General features: G+C 40.6%; 2 protein-coding genes across 6 annotated transcripts; one reads left to right on the plus strand and one right to left on the minus strand.

Moving 5' to 3' along the window:
• Window positions 1–1,865: 1,865 nt before the first annotated feature.
• Window positions 1,866–7,024, plus strand: LOC123963952. 3 transcript variants are annotated; one of them, XM_046041084.1, is made up of 4 exons: window positions 1,866–1,974; window positions 3,149–3,397; window positions 3,735–4,923; window positions 5,015–7,024. In XM_046041084.1, the coding sequence occupies exons 2-4, from the start codon at window positions 3,256–3,258 to the stop codon at window positions 5,199–5,201; spliced, it is 1,518 nt and encodes a 505-aa protein (XP_045897040.1). In that variant the 5' UTR covers window positions 1,866–1,974; window positions 3,149–3,255; the 3' UTR covers window positions 5,202–7,024. The 3 variants fall into 3 exon arrangements, with proteins under 3 accessions (XP_045897040.1, XP_045897038.1, XP_045897039.1); XM_046041082.1 differs by lacking the exon at window positions 1,866–1,974 and adding an exon at window positions 1,992–2,222; XM_046041083.1 differs by lacking the exon at window positions 1,866–1,974 and adding an exon at window positions 2,840–2,970.
• Window positions 7,025–7,835: 811 nt separating this feature from the next.
• LOC123963918 (serine/threonine-protein kinase 36-like) lies at window positions 7,836–14,572 on the minus strand. Of its 3 annotated transcripts, none has more exons than XM_046041026.1 (20): window positions 14,041–14,572; window positions 13,810–13,950; window positions 13,591–13,668; window positions 13,368–13,498; window positions 13,029–13,278; window positions 12,546–12,639; window positions 12,235–12,419; window positions 11,976–12,148; window positions 11,785–11,890; window positions 11,527–11,658; window positions 11,263–11,436; window positions 11,078–11,169; window positions 10,900–10,963; window positions 10,670–10,780; window positions 10,486–10,560; window positions 10,286–10,403; window positions 10,015–10,141; window positions 9,724–9,904; window positions 8,569–9,510; window positions 7,836–8,210 (listed from the first exon to the last, which is right to left on the minus strand). In XM_046041026.1, the coding sequence occupies exons 1-20, from the start codon at window positions 14,122–14,124 to the stop codon at window positions 8,097–8,099; spliced, it is 3,372 nt and encodes a 1,123-aa protein (XP_045896982.1). In that variant the 5' UTR covers window positions 14,125–14,572; the 3' UTR covers window positions 7,836–8,096. The 3 variants fall into 3 exon arrangements, with proteins under 3 accessions (XP_045896982.1, XP_045896981.1, XP_045896983.1); XM_046041025.1 differs by having other exon boundaries at window positions 9,724–9,907; window positions 14,041–14,571; XM_046041027.1 differs by having other exon boundaries at window positions 9,724–9,907; window positions 12,256–12,419; window positions 14,041–14,567.
• Between the last annotated feature and the right edge of the window lie 7,415 nt (window positions 14,573–21,987).

The following is a 21,987-nucleotide window of genomic DNA, read 5'->3' on the forward strand; positions in this document are numbered from 1 at the left end:
AGAACCTACTGTGGCCAGAGACATCACGCGCCCAGCAGCGGTGGCCACACCCTGGACCAGGTTGTTCATCTGACCGATGGCTCGGGGAAGGAAATCCACCTGGTCCGATGAGGAGGGGGGGGGGCGATCGGGGACACGTCCAGCACACCCAGATTGTTGGCCGCTGCGGCCAGCTGCGCGCCCAGTTGGCGGCGGCGGCAGGGACGGCAGGTAGCGTGAAGCCGACTGAGGAGGTAGATCGGGGGCCAGAGCATCCCCCTCAACAGGGAGGGGATCCGGGCCGGCGTCTTCCTCACTCTCCTCGCAGATGAAGGAGAGCTCACACTGCCGGAAATACTCCCAGTGCTGCTGTCGCCGGATGAGAGGAATGGCTCGGCAGTCAACACACGGCAGCGGTTGGCGGATGCCATCTCTGCCGTGGTCCCTGCCGAGGCATGCAAAGCAGAAGTGATGAGTGTCTACCCCGGCGATCAGACCGGGGCATGACGGGCAAAGGCGAGCTTCAAGGAGCGGCGAAACCATCCGTGGAGGTGAAGGTCAGTGGGCGGTTCGCCATCTGTCTGAAGAAAAAAGGATGCTGAGCAGTGAGGACAACGCTATTTATACGGTACGCACGTACAGTAGCGACGTCCAATTGGTTGGCTACTTACAGTATGCAAAATTTCAGTGGCTGAGTACGTGCGTGTGATAGGAGGAGAGGTAGTACCCATAGAGTCCAGTAGAGGGCGGAGCCTGTGTGAGATAGAACTAACTCACCAGATAAGATCACTCTGTTCTTCTTTACCTCTTTCTTTTATTTTTGTGTGAAAACACATTTACTGTGGATCCTAAGAAGAGATTGTTGTTCACCACACAACATACTCCCTGCCTGCAGAAGAAGACGGAACCCCCGTGTGCTTAATTGAGAAAAGGATAACCTTGAGCCCGCTTTCTTGACATTGATGTTGACTTAGCTGTTTTTCATCCCAACTGCCGCCGAACAAAAAGCCTGCATTAAACAGTGCCCGACCTTAGGGCTGGGCGATATGGACCAAAAAGTCATATCCCTGTACTGTAAGGCTGAATACCGGTATAAAATATACATCATATTTTCTGCTAAATGTGCTGGGGGGGGGGGGGGGGGGGGATAACAACACTGTGATGCTTTGCCTTGCCTACAATCGACCAATCAAATTTCACATGCAGCCGATTCCAGCCAATGACAGGACGGCAGTCTGAGCACACGCAGCCAATCGCTCTAAGCGTAGATCACTGATGCAACGGAGATGCAACAGACCTATACTGAACAACAAAGTGCGTTGTGAATCAAATAGTCCCCCTCCAAAACAATACCACGCCACATTGTGGGGTACATGCAGTCTCTGAACTGTACTGGTGTGTTATTTGAGAGCTGTGTTCACCTCAATCAGCAGGCTGAGGACCGTCATTCAAGGCGCAGTCGAGCTCAATCATCAGCTGAATCATTCTCTACAGAAAAGACAATGACAATCTGTAACGCGTTACTTTATGTGATTACTTGCATTACTACTGAAATAACAGTAAAACTTGTAGGAACCACTTATTTCCCCTCAGCTTCGAAATTCCCCAGCTCAAATTTAATTATTGAGCCTAAATGAGTATTTTGTCCTCTTGACTAAAGGCTATTTTCCTTCAGATTAAACAATTAGGCAAGGGTTAAAATGAACAACCAGCTCTTTTTATACATGAAAAGTTAACGTCAATAAAGTCACAGTTATTGCACAGTTTGTGTAACTAATTTCCTTTTTACTCACGCCACAACGTTTTGGAATTCGAAATAAAAAGTAACAAGAAATTACAATTAACGCTAGTCATCAATCAGGTACTACATTGGGTGTAGCCTATTACTTTTGACACAAGCAAGGAACGAGTAACTATCTTGTACAGCGGAGCCCAGCAGTGAGTTTGTGGGACGTCCTTCGGTGAGACGCGGAGGGATCTACGCTCAGCAGCACGGTTTGTCCCGGTGACGCAGTTGGTTGCTAGGTGTGAATGAAGTGGTGCTTTCTCACAATTAAGCAGCGCCTCAGTTTACAGGTCGTCCACAACAAAGCAACAACTCGTCCTTTTGTTACGCTGCCCCGGATATTCCGAGCTAAAACATGGCTCTTTAAACTCGTGAAGTAGTCAGACCCGAAAAGAAGACGTGCTTTGCTTTAGCAACGCACCCCCAAGTGCTCTTCAGTTTTCTCTGCAATAATGGAGTAAGTGAAACTGTCTGTTGCCGCTGTCCATACAGCTGTGTCAAGTTTGTTATTGTGTTGGTACAGTAGTTGTATCTGCTTGTGTGTCACAAGTTGTTGCTGCTGCGGAATGGTCCGTTATTTGGCAGGTGTCTCTTTAAACTTTTTATTCTATTTTAATATCTTCGTTTAGACAATTTATGTAATATTTTATGCTTCTTGACTTTCCTTCCTGAGTTTAGGCTGTTTTTGGTTGCTTTGATAAGGTGCTTGGCAGGTTGTGATGGGCTAGTTGTGAACTGCTATGGTAACTTTCATTTAAATGTATGCTCTGTAAACTGCAGGTACTACAGTATCACATTTATGTCACATTCAGTTGTATGTTATGCCAGGTTTATTTGATACCACATTTTTGTCACCTAAACTGCTTAAGTGATCACACAGAGGTGATTAATTTAATTAATTTATCATAAGCAGCTGATCTGTATTAATCCAATTTAAAGATCAGGGTGTCTCTCACTCAGAGAGTGCTTCTTGACAACAGTTGTGCTGTTGACAGCGTCACTACAGTAGGTCCCACGTGTTTTGAGGACGTCAAGTGCATTTTGCTTTGAGGCAGGTCAAAACCCAAAGGACAGAGCTCTCACTTCTGTATCACTGACCGTGACAATTTTGGAATAGTTTGTCATTGGAATTGCTTATTTTCAATTCAGTTTTTAAATAATTGAACTATATTATATGTGTTTTTAAAGGTGCATGCTTAGGAGAGGTAATACCCCATGATTCTTACATGATTGATTTGTAGGTGATTTCTTGATTGTAGCTCATCATTGTGTCATGATGAGAAACTTGCTGAGGGCAGCAAGTGTGATATTTCTGATTTCATCTGAATAAGTTGTATCTTTGTAACAGCACATTTCTGAACCCTCTTTCTTTTTACCCTCTAGGTTTCATTATGCTCACCCAGCCCCGCTCTCTGTGGCCCATCTGTCAGACCCTGCTTGCTCTCAGCATATGCTTGGACTTGGACTGAATCAAAGCACCAATAGACAAAATGATGGCAACATCAGCTCCTGTTTGGAAGACACTTCGTGTCTGCCCGGCAGACCCCCTCGCTCTCTCTCACCCACAGGCTAACCCCAGCCAATCACAGGGGTGCAGGGGGGAGGTGTCAGAGGAGAGTCAGCACTTAATTGGTGAGTTGCAGCGAGTATGCTTTTTTATATTTTTCCCCATTTCAGGTGGGCTCGGCACTGCAGCACATTCGTCCTTCTTGAACAGTAAGTAATAAACTAGCTACGTCTAATATCTTCACATGCTGCAACTATATTTTGAACAAATCTTGCTTTGCATTTACTACTGTCGATCAGATTGTGCTTTTAGGAAACTGCTACGTGCAGCGTTGGATGACATTTTTGATATTGATATTTTTATAACGTTTGCATGAACGTTATAACTTAGCTGTATTATTTTCCTCCTCCAGACAGCTTGTAACGACTGCATGATGAACAATTTATTTTCTCTCCTTAATAGGTAATGGTCTCACTGACTGGATGACGGAAGAAGTGGATTTCTCCTCGTACCTCCCAAACCCTCCTTCCCCTCCCTCCTCCACCAATGCCTCCCTTCCACCTTCACCCCTTCAGAATGATATCCAGGTGCCCTCTGACTTGGAGGTCATGACCTCTCTGCTGCAAGAGGAACTTGCCCAACTAGAGGACTACTTCCTGTCTGAACCACTGCCAGAGAAAGGGCCGAGGCTGGGAAAATGCGACAGGGGTCCACTGCCGGCAGGTCCTCAGTCGTTCAGTCAGCTGCCATATGCATCATACTCTTCATCCAACCAATCGGAATCCAGCCCACTTCTTGTTACCCTGGCAACCGGAGAACTGGACCTGCTGAGTATCTGTGGCGGGCCCATTGGGCGATCCAAAATTCCAAGACACGCCCCGTACAGCTGCAGTCGCCCCAGTGGGTGTGGTAGGAAAAGAGTTCCTGATGGTGTTAGGTTCAGTGAAGGCTATGATAACAGTTTGTTGAGTTCCAAAGGAAGTAACTCAGGTAACTCAGCCGTGACCCTTACAGGTAACTACGGCTGTGAAGAGGACCAGCAGCTGGTAGGGAAAAGCTACTGTCTGAGTAGTGCAGTTGAGGTCAGAAGATGTGCCGCTCTACCAAAAGAAGAGAAAAATTGCTGTTTCAGTCAAGATGTCATAGGTGGTGCGAAGGTTGTTGGTGGTGGATTTGGCTTTGGTGGATCACTTGATGTCCCACATAAGAAAGAGGATCTGCTGATGTACAGCATGAGGGAGGTCAGCGGAGGCACTGGTAACAACGAGGTGCTGAATAGTATCAAAGCTAGTGTGGAGGTGACAAAAGCCAGCGTTTCTTGGAAAACAGAGGGCAACGAGGGTTGTTATCTCCCGGCACCAGCACAGTGTGAGGCCTATCATAGCTTCTTAGGCAACATCAACGAACAGGTGAAATCAGAGAGTCTACAGATAGCGCAGCATGATTTACACTGTAATTTCCTGGAGGATCAGGGCCCAGAGTGTCTTGTAATGGCTAGGGAGAGTCTGAACTTGGAGTCTTCAGGGCACAGACAAGCGTGCAGGCTGAAGGAAGACCACTGTGCTGTGAAATATGAAGCGGACGTCATTCCAGCTGAAGGGGGTGAGCGCAAACAGAAGAAGAGAGATCAGAACAAAACTGCCGCTCACAGGTAGGTTTTAGTTTCTGCTTGATGAAATATAACTTTTGACATGATTTCACAGGTACAGAGCTTAATTTAATCTTTGTTTTGCTTAATGCAGGTATCGCCAGCGAAAAAGGGCGGAGCTAGATTCTTTGGAGGAACAGTTGCATTGCCTTGAAGGGAGGAACCGGGAGCTCCGAGACAAGGCAGAGTCGGTAGAACGTGAAATCCAGTATGTCAAAGACCTGCTGATTGAAGTTTACAAGGCCCGTAGCCAAAGGCACAAGCAGGGCACAACAGCGTAACACCAAGCTCCTACAAGTACATTAAAAGAGGGCGCAACAGGGAAAATGTATTTGTTTTTTTTTTCATGGCGGGCGGGTAAATGCATGCATTGCTAATGTGAAGTATTTTTTACATTTTAAATCAACACTTTATCCAATGCTTCCATTGCTTTCTATCACTTGAGCCTGCACTGTGGCATTGCAATGCTTTAAATGACAATCATTTTTAACAGATCTCACAATGCGTTAGTCTACTAACTGAAATAGGGTCATTTCTGAAGAGGTAATGTTTATTCATTATGCAGGTTAAACATTTTAAGAGCCTTACATAGGAACTGATGTCAGCAATAGTACTTAATGTTTTTTCTATTTCAAATTTTATTTGAAATAAATTGTTGTTGGTGTCAACATGTAAAACAGCATCATTATTTTAAGCACATCTTTCAAACCAAATACTTTTCTAGAGTCTACCCTCCTTTGAACAGCAAATTATATTTTAATTGCTATGAATATTTTAAAATATTATGTAGTAATAATATTTTTATTATTATTATTATTATTATTATTATTATAATGGCGGTTGAAGATTATTGGCTTTTACGAATGCGGAAAGAACCGCTAACATACAAAGATTTTAGAAACAATCAACTTTAGAAAAAAATAACCATTTTAATCATTTTAATATGGTTAAGAAAAATGTTTTGACAAACTATTTGATTGACTTCAGGTTTAGTGCAGCACTAATTGGTTATTGGCATTTGTATGTTTTGAGAATATTTTTTTCCCTTTTCTTTTTGCTGAAGGTCAAACATCTACATTTTACCCTGCTTTGTTAAAAACATTACATTCTCTTTACCTTTGTTTTATTTTCCCGATGTTTGCTTTACTTTTAATGTAATAAAACAGTTTGGTTTTTTTTGGCAGCAGCAGTGATTGCAAATCATAGATTCTGTGACCTAAAGAGAACTAATTTATCATTTATATTGTTTTGATGGTGGAAAGTGACATTGTATTGTTTGTGGCAATCTGTAAACTTTTCTTCTCTTGCATATTGCAAATTATACAATCTATTTTGCAGCTCAGGATATGCAATTTGTCCTCCAGTTTTTAATGTCAGTGGATGATTCATGGCAGGTAAAATGAAGTGAAGATTTCCCTGCTGTTGACATACAGGTTTTTCTGATGTAAAAAAGGGTTTCCTTATGTACAAATATTGTAGCTAGTGGAGATTTAGCAGCCTCCCTCTGCATGTTTTTCCATAAACGTATCTCTCTCTTGGAATAGAAAATGTAGTATTTCAGAACGGGGATTTTTTTCTCTAAACTGCTTGTTATGGCAATAAGTTTTATAGGCCTCTGGCTGATCTGCACTAATTTGTAAGAACTTTTGTATGTTCAGGGAGTGGAGTGTGTTAGCCTTTTCTTTGTAGAAAATTTACCGAAGAAATCCCATTAGATTATCTGTTAAGGCTTTAGCAGCCTTAGCTTTGGTGTAAGAGGATAAGGTCTAAATAATTTTCCAGTTCATTAGTTGCAAAGCGATTAACCACTATTGTTACTGCTAAACAATGCCGAGGTAGATTTTTTTTTCTATGCATATTTATTTTAAGACAATCTTGGATATGAGCGCTGACATTTAGTGGTTTATTTAGTTTTAGGCAAGAACTTTGTCACATTGTTCGACTGCCCTGCGGTGTACTATCAACTTCGATGTTAAAAACCAAAAATGTGTAATGACAGCACATTCTAACGCTTTGTAATTTCAAGTTAATTTTACCATATGCATATTTCTTTGTGATACGTCAACTTTTTTCCTTTCAACAATAAAGTGTGTCATCAACTCTGTCCGTGGTGTTTTTTTTCAAAGGTTTTCTGTTCGACTTGGTGAATTGCATGGGAATTATTTTTGCTTGCACCGACTGTTAAAGCCTTATAATTACAAATTACAGGCTGCTGTCTAATTGAGCTGGAAAACAAGTCCTGCCTTTTTGAATGTAATAAAACTCGTTTTTGACAAAGCAAAGTTCAAACATCCGGGGCCTGATGGACGCCGACAAGCGCTCCTTTCTGATCCGAATGAGGGGAAATGAAAACTTTTATTTTATTACTATTATTATTATTTAGTCAATGTTACGCTGCAAAGAGAACAATTTAAATAGGAACAAACAATTAATTAAACGTCCAACACACCGAAAAAAATGCCAGTCTGTTGTTTGCAATGCCCCGACAGTTCAATAAATCAAATCAATTTTCTTTATATGGTCAGAAATAAAAAAAACTCAAATTTGCTTCAAAAGGTGTAGAAAATAAAATCGGCTCAGCATATGATGCCGTTTATCTTTCTACATGGTCCATTCAGATAATCAAAAATCGTTGACGTGCGCCACACCTAAACACACAACGGAAATGTACAAAAACTTAAACCCGCACTGCTGTTACATTATAGCACCATTTAAAAGGCAAAAGCTAAATTCCTCCTATAGTTCCTCATAGCGACTACCGTATCCGTGATTGTTGGGGAGTGGGAAAAGTAGCCTATAAGGAGTCTCTTCACGGATTAAAAACAAACTGCGTTATTTCTGCGCATTTCGATTACAGTTGCCTTGCTTCTTCTCATTAAGTCTGGATAACTTGTGTCATGAAATGAAACAGCAGATCAACATCAACAGTAACAGTTTTATTTCAACTCATGTAACCACAGTTTGAGTGGTGCCAACAAAGATCTTCATTAGTCACTTTTTATTTGCACCATTTTTATTTGATACATTAGCTTCACTTCAGAAACAATATGAAACGGGATAGGATTATTATACTTATTGAGTCCTCTACCACATTGCTTACCACAGGGGGAATTCTTATTGTAATGTAAGGAAGGACAAGGACTATTCAAGTGTGGCATTCAAACCTGTTACCATTTCTACTGAACTGGACTCACTTGCAGCTGTCCAATGAGCTGATGATAGTCACATTGTGGAGGGGCAAGCTGTGAAGCCTGACGAAGTTTCTTACCGGCATCAAAGGATATCAGGACCTTCAAATAAATAGAAAGTAACAAACTTGAAACTAGTTTTATACAGTGTTTAAAGTGCCAACACATAGGTATGACAGAGGTATGACAAAATATTTGACTAACCCATAAAACGATATGAAATGAACTATGCAGTACACAGATTTCTATAAAGGAGCTCAAGGCAACTACTGATTAAGTCTTAAAGGTATTAAAAGAAAATAGTGTGAATTGTTTTCTTCTATAAAAGTAGTAAATATATTGTTGCTCATATATTACAACATGTAACAATTACAAAAAGGTCCTTATATTCGAATTCTGAAAACAGTAAAGGAAAAATTGTGGTGACATCTGCCCTCCTGTAACCTGCTCTTCTCATTACCTGACGTATTGCGTCCCGCTCGCTGTACAGGCGCAGGGTTGCTATGGCAGCTTGTCTCACTGCATTATGGGAGTCTGTGCATGCAGCTCTCAGAAGTAAGCTGGACACATCCTCCTCCAACAACAAGGATACAGCGCCATCAACGTTTACCAGGTTTCCCATGGCTGCACAACAGTGACGACGTGTGAGGGCATCAGGGTCAGCGATCAGAGGCGCCAGCATGGCCGCTGTCCTGCTGGCTTCCTCTACCCACTTGCACCCCTCCTCATAGTCCACTCCCTGTTCTACTATAATAGCCAAATCTCCTGCACCCTCACTGTGTGAACTCTTGTGTTTATTCAGTTCCTTCTCTCTGCCCCACTTTGTAGTGTCACTGCCCTTTCCATTGGACCCATCTATTTTAAACCCTGCCCCTTCTGCAATGTATCCCAACCAGTTCCCAACTGCCTTGCAAGCCATCCGCCGGACAGGCATGCAGGAATCGTGAAGACAGTCTATCATGCTCCTGAAAATGTCAGGTTGCAGGGTGCGCAGTGTAGTAGGCCTGAATGGATCCAAATGTCCCAAAAGTCTGCATGTAGCAGCCCTGACCTGGTCATGAGAGTGAGCCAGCGCTTGGTGCAGCACCGAGGCTTCCAGGTGAAGCTGAAGGCAGGCAGGTCGAGGGGAACAGCGGGCTACTTGGGACAACAGAGTTAGGAGCTCCACGGCAGAGTCCCAAAGCACATCCAACTGCAGCAAGTCAGAGAGCAGAGAGCTGGCAGTTCTGGTTAGTGGAGTCTGGTGTTTGGAGGCAAAGAGTTGGCTGTTCCTGGGTGGCGCAAAAAAACCACAGGTAGCTTTTCTGAGGCAGGCAACAGAGCGCTCAGGGTCACACAGGAGCAAACGGCTCAGCAGGGAGAGAGGCAGCTCCAGTAGCGAAGGAGGAAGGGTTTGAATTACCTGCCAAAGCACGAAAAAACAAAATCATCCAGACAACTCATCACAGATCAAACACCTGACAACAAACAACACAACGCTCTCACAAAACACAGAGACATTAAGATGTACAGTAGTGTGTGCCTGATGTGAGCCTATTGCAAGAGTTATCCTGTGTTGCATCAGAGAATTATGTTTGTCAGCGAGGTATTTATCGGAGAATGGGAAGGCCCTAACCTGCAGGAGGCTTGGAACAATACCACAACCGTCATACAACTGGATAATGGTGGACATGGTGTGTGAAGGCAGGTCCAGGGCAAATGGAAAGCACAACAAGTGGCAGCTCAACACAGACAGGCTGTCGCAACTCAGATCCACCTCAAGTCTCCCAGGATTGCCTTCAGCAAACAAATCAAGACTGCTGGGTATAAAAGATGTTATTGTTAGCTCTAGGCGTAGTAGCAGTACTGCTTTAAGATTGGTGGTACTTATGAAACAGTGTGTTAATTAGGAAATCCGAACACCCACCAGTCAGTGCCCAGCATCTGGCCAAGAGTGTATACACATTTTGATTCGCACTCAGAAAACAGCGGAATGCACGAGTAAGGATCCTTGGTGAAGAGAAACAGCGCGGTAGACAGGAAAGAATACAGCCCTGATGAACAAATAAAATGAAAAGATATGTAAAATACACTAACAGTCTTTTTATATATGGCAGACTGCATAGGACACAGACACTAATAAAATAAAATATAATATATATACATATACACACACATATATACACACATACACACACCATTTGCTGAACAGAAGTCTGTGTCTGGTGTTTTCCTTAGTAGCGAAGTGCCAATTCTTTTCCACAGATCCAAAAACATTACTGGATCTAAACATGAAGATCCAGGGTCATTTTCATGCTGTTAAGAGGAAAAAAAGACAATTTTTTTTCTCCATGCAGTCAAAAACACTTTTTTAATCACACAGTAGTTATTTTCTGACCTCAGAGAGTGTGTGAAGGAGTAAAGACAGGAGGCCATCGCAGAGTCCCCAGCCAGAAGGAAGACAAACTTTGGGCTGACAAGGCAGAGAAGAGTGTAACACCTGTGACACTGGCGGATCACTTTAAACTTGCATGACAATGATCAGATGATTGCCAAATATACAAATTACACATATTCAGTACCTGATATGAGTCCAGAAGCAGGATTTTCAGCAAAGCAGTTAGATTGTCCATATCAACTTCCACATCAACATTGTGTTGTGTTAACAGGGACAAAGCAGAGGCAGCCAGAGGCTAAAGAAGAGATCAAGAATAAGCTTTGTCAAACAACTGGCAAGCTACCTGTAAAACCACAAGTAATTACCAGAGTCACTATTTACTGTGTATACATACTAACTTCAATGAGTACTTACTGCCAAAGGAATGAGGTTTGGTTGACTGAGAATTGTGATGAAGGGCCTGGTGAACTCTTCCAGTCTACAGTAAGTGAATAGATGATGAGCTGCAACAGGTGAATGACTGAGACGTATGATAGTCACTCAGTGTTTACAAACTAAATTCAGCTTCAATGAAGAAAAGGAATAATTATACCTATGCGCCTCTTCCACCCAGTCATAGTGTTTCTCCCAGTAGATCATGAGCACAACAATAATTTCTCCAAGTGCTGGCACGCTCCACAGTGGCTGAGCAGGAAAATTTTGAAGTAAAAAATGTCAGTAATACTATACTAATACTGCAGGAATAATGAATTGTTGATCATGTTTCACAGCAATAACCTTGATGGAATTTGAGTTTTCTACAGTATCTTGGACTATGTCAAAGAGGACATGGGGTAGTCCAAGTTCACGGCCAATGTGGTACAACTTCTCGAGGTCAGAGGTCAGAATCAGGTTGTGTAAGACCTTCAGTGGTTGGTGAATCTGCCACACTTCTTTAACGCCACCTGTTAGCTGACCAAGAAAACAACAAAAAAAGGAGACAAAATGCAAAATTGTTCCAAGAGAATCAATTTATGCTCAGTTTAAATTTTTCTTAATTACCTGAGCTTTAAATTCCAACATCTTGGATTTAAGTTGAGGTATGATGGCACTGTAGTTTAATAGTTCTTTCTGTTGCCTGCTTGGATCTGATTCTTGGGCCAGTTTCTCCCAGTAGTCCTCACTGTCAGGACCCTGAAAGAACAAGACATGATTCATAGGACACAGTTTCTTCAGGGCTACTGGAAGAAAAAAAAAAGAAGACACATTTTCTAAATAGACAATGTCTTCTAAAGCTGGAAAAAAGCAGCTGACACTGACCTGCCTGTGCAGTATGACCTGACTGTCCTCACTGCATCCCCGCACTAGTCGTGGCCCAACCTCTACAGAGGGGAACTCTTGTTCATAGTCCTTGCTGATCTGACCCCTGCAGAGGAAACGCCCATAACGATGAACACACACCTCAGTCTGTTTTGGTATATCGTATCTTTATTCTGAACTCCCATATACACCTGTGTTTTGATCTCTGGCAGGTTTGATTCTTTGGGTTAAGGCTTTGATTGGCACCAGTCATGACCGCGTGGCCTGAGGTAACAGAGACATCACTAGCGGGGGGATTGGCTCTAGGGGATGCTGCGACCATCGCAGAGTTGGTCCTTTCATTTGCCACTCCATCCTTATTTTTCTGTTAATGTACAGAGAACAGCTTAAAGCTCCTCCATGACTTTCCACATGACTTGTATAAGACTGAAAAATCAATTTGTGACTCACTTTCACACTGCCACCACCTACCGGTTTCCCTCTGTGACTGTTGTCCTTCTGTTCCCTGGCCTTTCGCAATAACCTGCTCTGTCCAGTCGGTAGGGTCTTTGCCGCCACTTGCTGAAGTTTCAGTGCCAGTATGTCTGGGCTGGGCGTGACAGTCAGAGGGCTGAAAACACCTGTGTCTGACAGCACTGTGCCAACACATCAATATGGGAAACAATCAAATCTCAAATCAGACATCAGAATAATCTGAAAAACAAACCAGCGTCATGCCTATTTGGACATTTTCCCTTAAAATTAATTGTTTTAAGTATCACCTAGCACACCATCAGCAACAAAGGGATGGTGTAGGAGGTCTGGCCATGACAACCGCTTCTGAGGTTCTTTAGTCAACAAACCTTTCAGCAAACTCTGTAAGGGAAATAACAGATAAGCACTGTGATTAAGGCAATATATTCTGTTTGTCATACATCAAAAACATTATGTCTTGTCTCCATTGCCCCCTTAAGCACGTCTGTAGCTATCACGGATGACAGCAGCGACATGTCCTCAGTATGGACTGAAGTGCAGTTAATCTTCTGTAACTGACAGTTACACATTATACCTTTTTAAGACCTTCAAAAGGATCTAAATGTGATCAAGGGATTTGTATCAGAATTTCACACCACTCACCAAGACTGGCAAGAAAGAACGGCAAATCTCCAAATTATTAAAGACATTTGCTTTGTCTGTTTTCACTGTTCAGTGCAGATGTTGGTTTTGACCCAGACATGATACAGCACGACGTAGGTGTACTGTACCGTGCAGCTGGTGCTCATAGAGTCCGGCCATTTGACTGGGTCTCTCACTATAAGCTGCACCAGGTGGAAGATGGAGTTAGTGTAGAATGGAGGCGCCCCCGTGTGGAGTTCATAAAGGATGCAGCCCAGAGACCAGAGATCAGCAGTGTGGTCATATGGCTTCTCCTCCACCAGCTCAGGAGACATGTACAGAGGTGTTCCCTTAATAGAAGTCAGCACCAAGGTGGAAACGCTCATGGCCCTTGCAAACCTACAGCGAGATTGCATCACATATGGTTTATCTTTTTGGAAATGATGAATACAGCTACTTTTTCTTTAAAATAATCAACATCTACCTACCCAAAGTCACACAGTTTCACCACCCCACTCTTCCCCAACAGTATATTTTGAGGTTTCATGTCTCTATGAAGAATGCGATGAGAGTGTAAATAATACAGAGCTGAGACCAGCTGGCAGGCAATCTCACGGACCTTGGAGGAAAGGAAGAGTGAGCAAATGTTGATCATGTAAAACTCTGATGAGTCTAATGTCTGGCACAACTCTGTACACTGGAAATGAATACCTGGCTCTCTGGTAGATTCCCATCATCTTCAAGAATCTGGAACAACTGACCCTCTGCATACTCAGTTACAACCACAACCTGTTACAAACATATAAGGGATTATGGTCATGGGAACTCAGATAATCAGTGAGGTAGATCAAATAATCTAAGTTAACTAAATGTTTATGTAGACTACTAAAATTAGTTTTCCGTGTTTAAAGAAGATTATAGTAAACATACCTCAGTTTCAGTCTCAAAGCTGTCAAAGAGTTGGACAATGTTTGGATGTTGAAGACCCCTCATAATCTCAATTTCCCTCTTGAGACTTCGCAGCTCCTTTTCAGATCGACCCACCTTTGGCATGAATTTAAGAGCCACCACCTCATGGAAACAGACCCACAGAAGGTGCAACGGTGTGGCTAAACAAACAATTCAAACTGTTATCAAATCATTCCAACAAAAGCTACTTACTTGCCCTGTAAATCTTCTCCTTCCCTTGTAAACTCGACCAAACGAGCCCTCTCCCACCAGCTCCAAAACGTGATACAAATTCATGTTAACGGCGAATGGCAGCAGGCTAACTTGACGTTACAACGAACGGAAAGTGAACACCGCTAAGTTGTCAATTTGGTCAGAAAACACGAAGTCGTTTCATTCCTTGTGTGCAAATACAGTATACACACTTGGATTCAAAACTTGTAACTCTACAAGTCCCAAGTTAGGAGCAATAGCCTTGAATAAACGCTAACTTAAAGCGGTACAACTTACAGTTGGGTAACAATACTTTTTGGGTGGCAACAACAACGCTAACGTTACACGCTAGAAGTCTAACTGCCGTTTCACAAAAGTAACAAAAGACATAGAGAAGTTTGGCTTTTTGCACACATACAGTCAGTATTTTTATAGGTGGTCTATTAGTAGCTTATTTTTTTTTTAACAACGAGCACTTTAAACACTTCTTCACATTGTAATACAAAAGTCAAAACAGGCGTGTCCGTGGACAACACGTAAGCCGGGTCCTTAGCCTAGCAACCACTGTAGCGTTCCTAGCAACGGGCTGAGCCCGCTAAACAAAACAGGCAGGAGGAGAGCGACCTCGTCTGAAGAGCCGCCACACCCTGGATGGTCCACTGATCAAAATGATGAATGATGTAGGGGTGACCGGGGATGGTTATAACATGGGTCAGTTTAACACGTCCAAAATCTCCAATCAGGAACAAATGGGCCTAGCAATCACCTTTTTCACTCTGCACATGCTCAGTTTAGTTCTTATTCCACATGTAAAAAGTAGCACAGCCAATTTTAGAAGGTAAAAAAATAAACTGAGGTAAGAAAGTATTTTTTTTACTTAATTTATTTTGTTTATAGCCTTGCCTGCTTTGTAGTTAAACTCTTTGAACTTAAATCATGTTTATTATGTAGATATCTTTCATCAAAGTAAGCTGTAAGCTGAATGGTGAGCTAGTTAATGGCTACGAGTCTGGGTTAGTTACAACAACAATGAAAATGTTACAACCTACCCCAAGAAAACATTTAGTTGTATTTATACGGTTTTCATTTAATTTCAGTATGTGTCTGACACACACACCCAAATAAGTTGAGAATACTCCAAATTTGTGGAAACTGATTACCTCAAACTTTTTTAGTAGCGGTAATAATGTTTTAGTAAACCTTAACTTAAATCTAATACTTACACTTTAAAATAACATTTATTCACTGGTGTTTATTAAAATTAAATTCCACTAAGTCGTTATTAGAATCAGAAGGAGCTTCATTGCCAAGTAGATTTACACACATACGAGGAATTTGTTTTGGTGATGAGGTGCTACACGTAGACAAACATAGTTGGCATAAATAAATGTAGAAATATATAAATATGGAATACTCAAATGTAATTATGCACAACTTATAGTCTGAGGGAAATCTACTCAAAAAAATTGTGCTAGACTCAAATAGTAATGGAAACTCACTCAGAGTTACTACTAGTCAACTTAAAATTTACAAAATGCCCATTTTCAGATAGTAGTCCTCAAAAATATGAATACAACTCCATTATTACAATTCAAGTTCTCTTTATTAAACAATCAGTATCAAAACTTTAAACTGTCATTTCTACATTTAACAGACACAAAATAAGGCACATCTTGCATAAAGCTGAATAAATGTAGAAGTAATTGACTGCTTGATCAGATAATTATCCAGCAACAATTTTGATAATCAATTCGTTTTCATTATTTTTTGCAATAAAGTTGAACATTCCAGATTCTTCATGAGATTTTTTGGCGTTAAGTGATAATAACTTGAATCTCTTGAACAAAGTCCTTTGAGCTAAACAATTTCTTTTTACTACTTAGTTTACTGTGTTTTGTGTAAAAAGCGACCATGCATAATTTTATTCCATCAGCATCACTTTTACTTAAATAATATAAAAAGGGAGCTTTGAATGCTGAGTAAGAAAAAAATGACCAATAAATTAAAATAAATAAGAAATTCTACTTTTATGGAATCATAAACAAGTAAAGATTGTTTAAAGTAAGAAGTCCCACACTATGCAAATTGTTAAGTCAGGTAGACGAGGTAATGGAACAATATAAAAATTAACACCGAGCAAAAACCTTTGTTTTGAAAATCCTCACTGTAATCTTGCAGTAAACATACTGAGCATATATACAGACAGTTCAGAAGTTTGTACATGACTTAAATTTACCCATTTGGCTGACGTTTTTATCCAAAGCTACTTACAATAGCAATAAATGCTATGGGGCCCATCAGTGGACGTGTCACAGTAGGGAATTGAAACCAAGTCGCACACCAAAGCTATGCGTCATATCCACTGCCCCATCACCATCCCCAGAGAAACAGAAATCCATCTACAGCCACCTTTCACTTGGGTTGAAGAGGACTGGACCAGACAGTCAGTGACCACAGTGAGGCGTGTCAGCAACATCTTCGCACTGCAAAATATAAACAATCCAGTTATGAGGATTATAATCAAAGAAAGCTAGCGCTGTATGCTCAACAGTAGGGCTGAAATGATTCATCGATTAATGAAATGCATCGACGTTGGCCATTCCAAAACATTCACTTTATTCTTCTTTAACCCTTTTTTGGTAGAGCAACTTGTGTGCTTAGGGTAGTTGTCTTGCTGTATGACCCACGTTCTCTTATTCACTTCAGATGTCCTGAACTTTTCATTGAGAATTTGGTATTAAAATTCAGAATCAACAATGGCTAGCCCTCCTGGCCCACATGCAACACAACAAGCCCAGATCATGATACTACCACCATCACAATGTTTCACAGATGGAATAAGGTTATTATGCTGGAATGTTTTCCTTTTGCCAAACATAATCTTGAGCAAACTGCAGATAGGCACGAATGTTCCTTTAGGAAAGGAGTGGCTTTCTCCTTGCAGCCCTGTCAAGCACACCATTGTTGTTCAGTGTTCTCCTGATGTTGGACTTATAAACATTGACATGACCTTCCTATGCAGGGTAGCAGTGGTCTTCAAGTATTCAAGCATCAACTACTATTTTTCTGAGATCCTGAAAGCAAAAGTTCACATACATTTGCCACAAGGATAATATTTTTTCCCCTCTTCTACTCTGTGTGACTTGTGTTAAAATCTTGTGTTTTAGGTCATATGTCTGTAGAAATACCGAAAATTCTAAAGGGTTCACAAACTTTTGTGTACCTCTGTACATGTTTCAGATGTGAAATGGTTGCCATAATGTGGCATGCTTTTGACAAATGCTGTACATTATACACAGAGTGTATAACTTCATTTCATTTTACAACCCTGTTTTAATGTGATGTACCTTGTAAATGGAGAAGAAAGATGTGAGACATGACAAAATTGTGAGAGTAGCTGTGCTTTCCATGTTTCAGTCAATTTCTCATACACTCACCTCCCAAAACAGTGTTCACACAGTACATATAGCACAGTGGTAAATCATTCTTTTGGCCAGATGATCTGTATTATGACATTTCTGATGTGTTTGTTGCCTGAGCTGCTAAGAAGCTGACAGCAGAACCAGGTTAGAACAGAAGGGCATGCAGGTTTAACACTGGGCTGTGGGTGAATGAAGATGGTAACTAGGTTACAAATAAATCCTTAATAATAAAAAACAAATGAAATGAAGAATAAATACATCTGTATCAGTAACCTGTATTTAAAACAGTTAACAAAGACACAAACCGGACATTCATTTAAATACTGCCACCTGTTGGTAGAAAGGCAAAACAGATCTATTACTATGAAAACAACATTACATATGAATTTAATATTAAAAATATAGTGCTAACAGTAACAACTCTGCACACACACAATAATTACCTAGGTTAACCAACTGTATTGCACCAAACAATCCGTACATTAAACATGACTCTTGCTGTTTACATGAAGAAACGCACAATATTATATATTGCATAATAAACTACTGTTGCTAACATATTTCTCTCAGTCCAGGTTTATTTATTGATTGATTCAGCGGCAGATGCCGTGGCATTGTAATGTTAGATTGCAACCAGAAATCCCACATAAACAACGGCAGGTGCCTGGGTGAATCTGTGGCATGTCAGGGTCCAATGGCGAAAGGTGACGTGGCACCTCAGGGAAAACCTGTGGCACTTTTAGATTGCCACCGGAAATACCACATAAAACAGCAGCAAGTGCCACCTGCCACCGGAAATACACATAAACGGCGAAAGGTGCCGTGGCATATCAGGAAAAATCTGTGGCATCTCAAGCTGCCACTGGAAATGCCACTGGTAGCTCCCGATGCCACTTTTTGAGCTAGCTGTCTCTCCAAAGCGTTTCAGTTGCATGGTGGTGCATGATGCCAAATGCAACAATAAACATGGCTGAATGCGAAAAACTTATGTTTCTTTGGCAAGTTTTTGCACAGTTGATCCCTCAGCATGCAGTGCACTTGGTATTAGGCTAATTAAAGGATGGCTTTTTAACAATTTACTGAATAACTTTAACTTTAATAACTCAAGTTTTACTATTTGATACTAGTATGTATTGTTTTAATTTAATACTTTACTTTGCCCTTTAGTTTATGGTTTATGGTATGCTTCCATGGGAGCTGCCATTGTTGTGTAATGCATTCAGCTGCTACTTGTGAAGTCGAGGTACATACATACATATTTTTTCCTCAGAGTTGACAAGTAGGAAATCCGACTTCAAGTGGCATTCCATTGTACTTTTACTAGTTGGAGGTCAGAAATTTCCCAGTTCCGAGTTGCCTGTAGCATAACAGCAACTTCAGCATTTAACTGAAATCATGATTGATTGTTCAGTTGAAGGCTAGCAAAAGTAAGCCGCAATCCTCAGCTGTAAATGTATACACATGCGTTTGTTCTCCACTTGGTTGGGCCATGAGTTTGGGTTGCATCGTCACAGTCACAAGTTAACTTACACAACTGATCCCAGTATGGGGGTGGGCGCTGCTGCTGCCAAGCAAAAGTACTTCTTAAACAATGAAATAATCTGTAGAATACTTGATTACTAAAATCGTTAGCTGCAGCCCTAGAGTCAATATAATGGCACGATGATGACGTTTGTTTTAGGTTGCATATGGCTGGACTTTATCTTCAATGCACTTGAAGAGAAATGTTTAATGTACCATGTATTTTACGAACAATGTTGGTGTTTTTTTAGCTTTTAAAATGACCCTGCAGTTTAATGGCAAGTGATAAGGGACAGGGACACACACCCACACCTAATCATAAACTACAGGTTGAGGGTGAGTGTTTTTATTTTTAATAAACTGTATTAAAACATGGACATATTTGTGTTTGGTTTTTGTCCCCCAGGCAATCATTTAAAGTTGTACCCGTTTTCAAGTGTTAGCTGGACATGGTAAAGAAAAGAATTTCAAAACACTATTATTTTGAAGAGTGCATTTTGTTTACAAGGATTCTAACAAGGTGTCTGGTAGGAATAATTCTTGCAGGGAGTAAGTTGACTGAATTATACCATTTGCAGGAGGCAAAAGTAAACAGTTGTATCGAGTAGGTCTAACACTAATTAAGAGTGAAATAAAAAGAGTAAATAATAAACAGCACTTTACACACTGTGGATGTTATTTACTGTAGACACTTCTCAGTGTCAAATTTACATTGTACCCAAGCTTGTACCCAACCCACCGCTCCTATAAATTAGTATAATTAAACAACATTAACATTAAATAAAAACTATAATTGTGATGTTTGAAGGTTACAGATTTTTCTAACATTTAAGAGTTGAGCAAATAAAACTGTTTTCTACTTGCACCACTGTGGTTAAGGTTTGATTAGGGCTAACATTCGTCATTATATTTTCTCTATACTATTTAGCTTACCACCAATATAATACTAATTACAGTTTTCATTTGGATAATGTGAAAATATAGAAATAGCCTTTTTCATGACCAAAAAGTGTATTTTTAATTTGTATGTATTATTTAATTTATTACTCTTATTTGTTTCAGTTGGCTATATTGGCATGATATTTTAGTTCAAACATGTTGCCAAAGCATAAAGTCAGAAAAACAATAACTACAATAATTTGTTCATTTTATACAAACAATTACATATTTTTTATTTTAGTCCGAGTTTCCACTGGTTTTGGTTGTGGCATGAGGAAAAAGATTTTGCAGGAATTATCTCATATTTGGGCATTTCTCCCACTAAATAGGGGAGTTTTGTGTATATCTGGGCCCATATTTATCAAGTTTCTCAGAATTACTCATAAGAACACTGCTAAGAACTGACTTAAGAGTAAAAAAATTCTTGGCTCAAAGCTGTGCTTAAAAGTTAGTTATCAAGCATCATAGTCCTAATTTGAGTGAAGTGTACGACTAAATCCTAAATGTCAGTCTTAGTGCTGATTTACGACAGTTTGCTGTGCCGCAAACAGGATTTTGGATGACGATGTAGCCAGCACCAATCCCTGAATAGATTTCCTTATTTAAGAATATTCTCAGATAAATTCACATTGAATGGTGAAATCCCTAAGAAGAGTCACACGCTTAACAATAAAGAATTTTCAAGATAATACATTATGATAAAGGCCTACACATTAATAAATTAAAGATAAAAAAGTTTCTCTTTATACGAGCGCCATCAAATACACTACTACTACTCCTGTATTGCTGGCTTTTTGCATGAACTGTGTTTGCTTCTGTCGGATTACGGGGGTGTTGTTGGGAAGTCGATGAAACGCGTGACAGTGTGTGGAGCTTGTTGAATTGAATTGTTTCTATGACTATTCGGCTTATTGATGGTTGTGATGGCCAAAATCAGCATTGCTGCGTTTGTCCTGTGGCAAAGAAACGAAGCGTCATCTCCACCTTCAATTTTACTGTGTGTGTAAAATCAGTGGTGAGATGACGTTCCTCACCAACTCGCTGAAAAAGATTATGCCTGCGCTGTCCGACCCCGTCTTATTAACTGAGCGTCGTCAAATAAGTCAGAAACATTCTTACTCTTCTGAAAGATTTGTGCATGTCTCAGTCTCCACAGTGCCTTCACAAGCCCCTACTGGCAGCTCCCAACCACTTGAGAGACCTCTCGAGCTGTCTTAAATAACTGTGAGTGTAAGAGAGAGAAATTTGATAACTTGCTTTTATTCTTAAGTTTAAAAGGAGTAAATTTCATGAATTCTCAGCACTTAAGACTAAAATGGCACTTTGAGAGCTTGATAAATACCGGCCCCTGTCATGTAATTTTTTTTGGTCCATCATACAAGGAATGGAAACGTCCACATCAGTGACTGCTAAGTGAATGTAGAAGTGCTCAAATGTAATCACATGTGGAAACACTTGTAGATCATTGATTTATGACTCTTTACTAATGTTTGTAGTGGATCGAAGTTGATCATCATGAAAACCCTGCCTACAAACTCAATTCAATAAAGTAATAGTATAATAAAGTAGTAGTTTGTGCCTGTTAGAGACTGCAGAATTCCTACTTTTGTTTGAGCCCTCCAGACCAAATTATTTCTCCCACAGTAAACTTTCTGTGATCGCTCTTGTGACTTTTAATGTGCTGGCTATACTTTACACAGGGAAAGTTCAACACTAGCTAGATCCTGTCAGTATATATTAGGGAGGAAGCTGGGAGAATGCATTTAATATAAATGTTTGTAGGGCACTACAAGGCAAATCCACAGTTCTTTATGGTGGCAAACATATTCAGATCCTTTTAATCACTGTCCCCAGAAACTTAGAAAAGGAGTGAAAAAGGCACAACTCAAATAGTGTTACTTTTGTCGGATGATACTAAACGAAATATATTCGTCAACAACCTTTTTTTCCTCCCCTGACTAAAACGAGACGATGACAAGACGGCGACAATGTACTTAAACACTAACTGTGACGATATTAACGTGGAATATTGTTTTTGTCGGTATAATGAGGAGACTCTCCCTCT

The sequence above is a fragment of the Micropterus dolomieu genome, linkage group LG23 (genome assembly GCF_021292245.1).
Source record: "Micropterus dolomieu isolate WLL.071019.BEF.003 ecotype Adirondacks linkage group LG23, ASM2129224v1, whole genome shotgun sequence".
In the NCBI taxonomy this organism is placed as follows: Eukaryota; Metazoa; Chordata; class Actinopteri; order Centrarchiformes; family Centrarchidae; genus Micropterus; species Micropterus dolomieu.

Excerpts from the sequence above, each read along its gene's own strand:
- LOC123963952 (XM_046041084.1), top strand. The coding sequence starts at position 3,256 with ATGATGGCAACATCAGCTCCTGTTTGGAAGACACTTCGTGTCTGCCCG. Across the intron at positions 3,398-3,734 it reads GGAGAGTCAGCACTTAATTG|GTAATGGTCTCACTGACTGG; the intron begins GTGAGTTGCAGC and ends TCTCCTTAATAG. Across the intron at positions 4,924-5,014 it reads AACAAAACTGCCGCTCACAG|GTATCGCCAGCGAAAAAGGG; the intron begins GTAGGTTTTAGT and ends TGCTTAATGCAG.
- LOC123963918 (XM_046041025.1), bottom strand. The coding sequence starts at position 14,124 with ATGAATTTGTATCACGTTTTGGAGCTGGTGGGAGAGGGCTCGTTTGGT. Across the intron at positions 13,669-13,809 it reads GCTTTGAGACTGAAACTGAG|GTTGTGGTTGTAACTGAGTA; the intron begins GTATGTTTACTA and ends TGTTTGTAACAG. Across the intron at positions 10,561-10,669 it reads TGCTTCTGGACTCATATCAG|CCCAAAGTTTGTCTTCCTTC; the intron begins GTACTGAATATG and ends CTGCCTTGTCAG.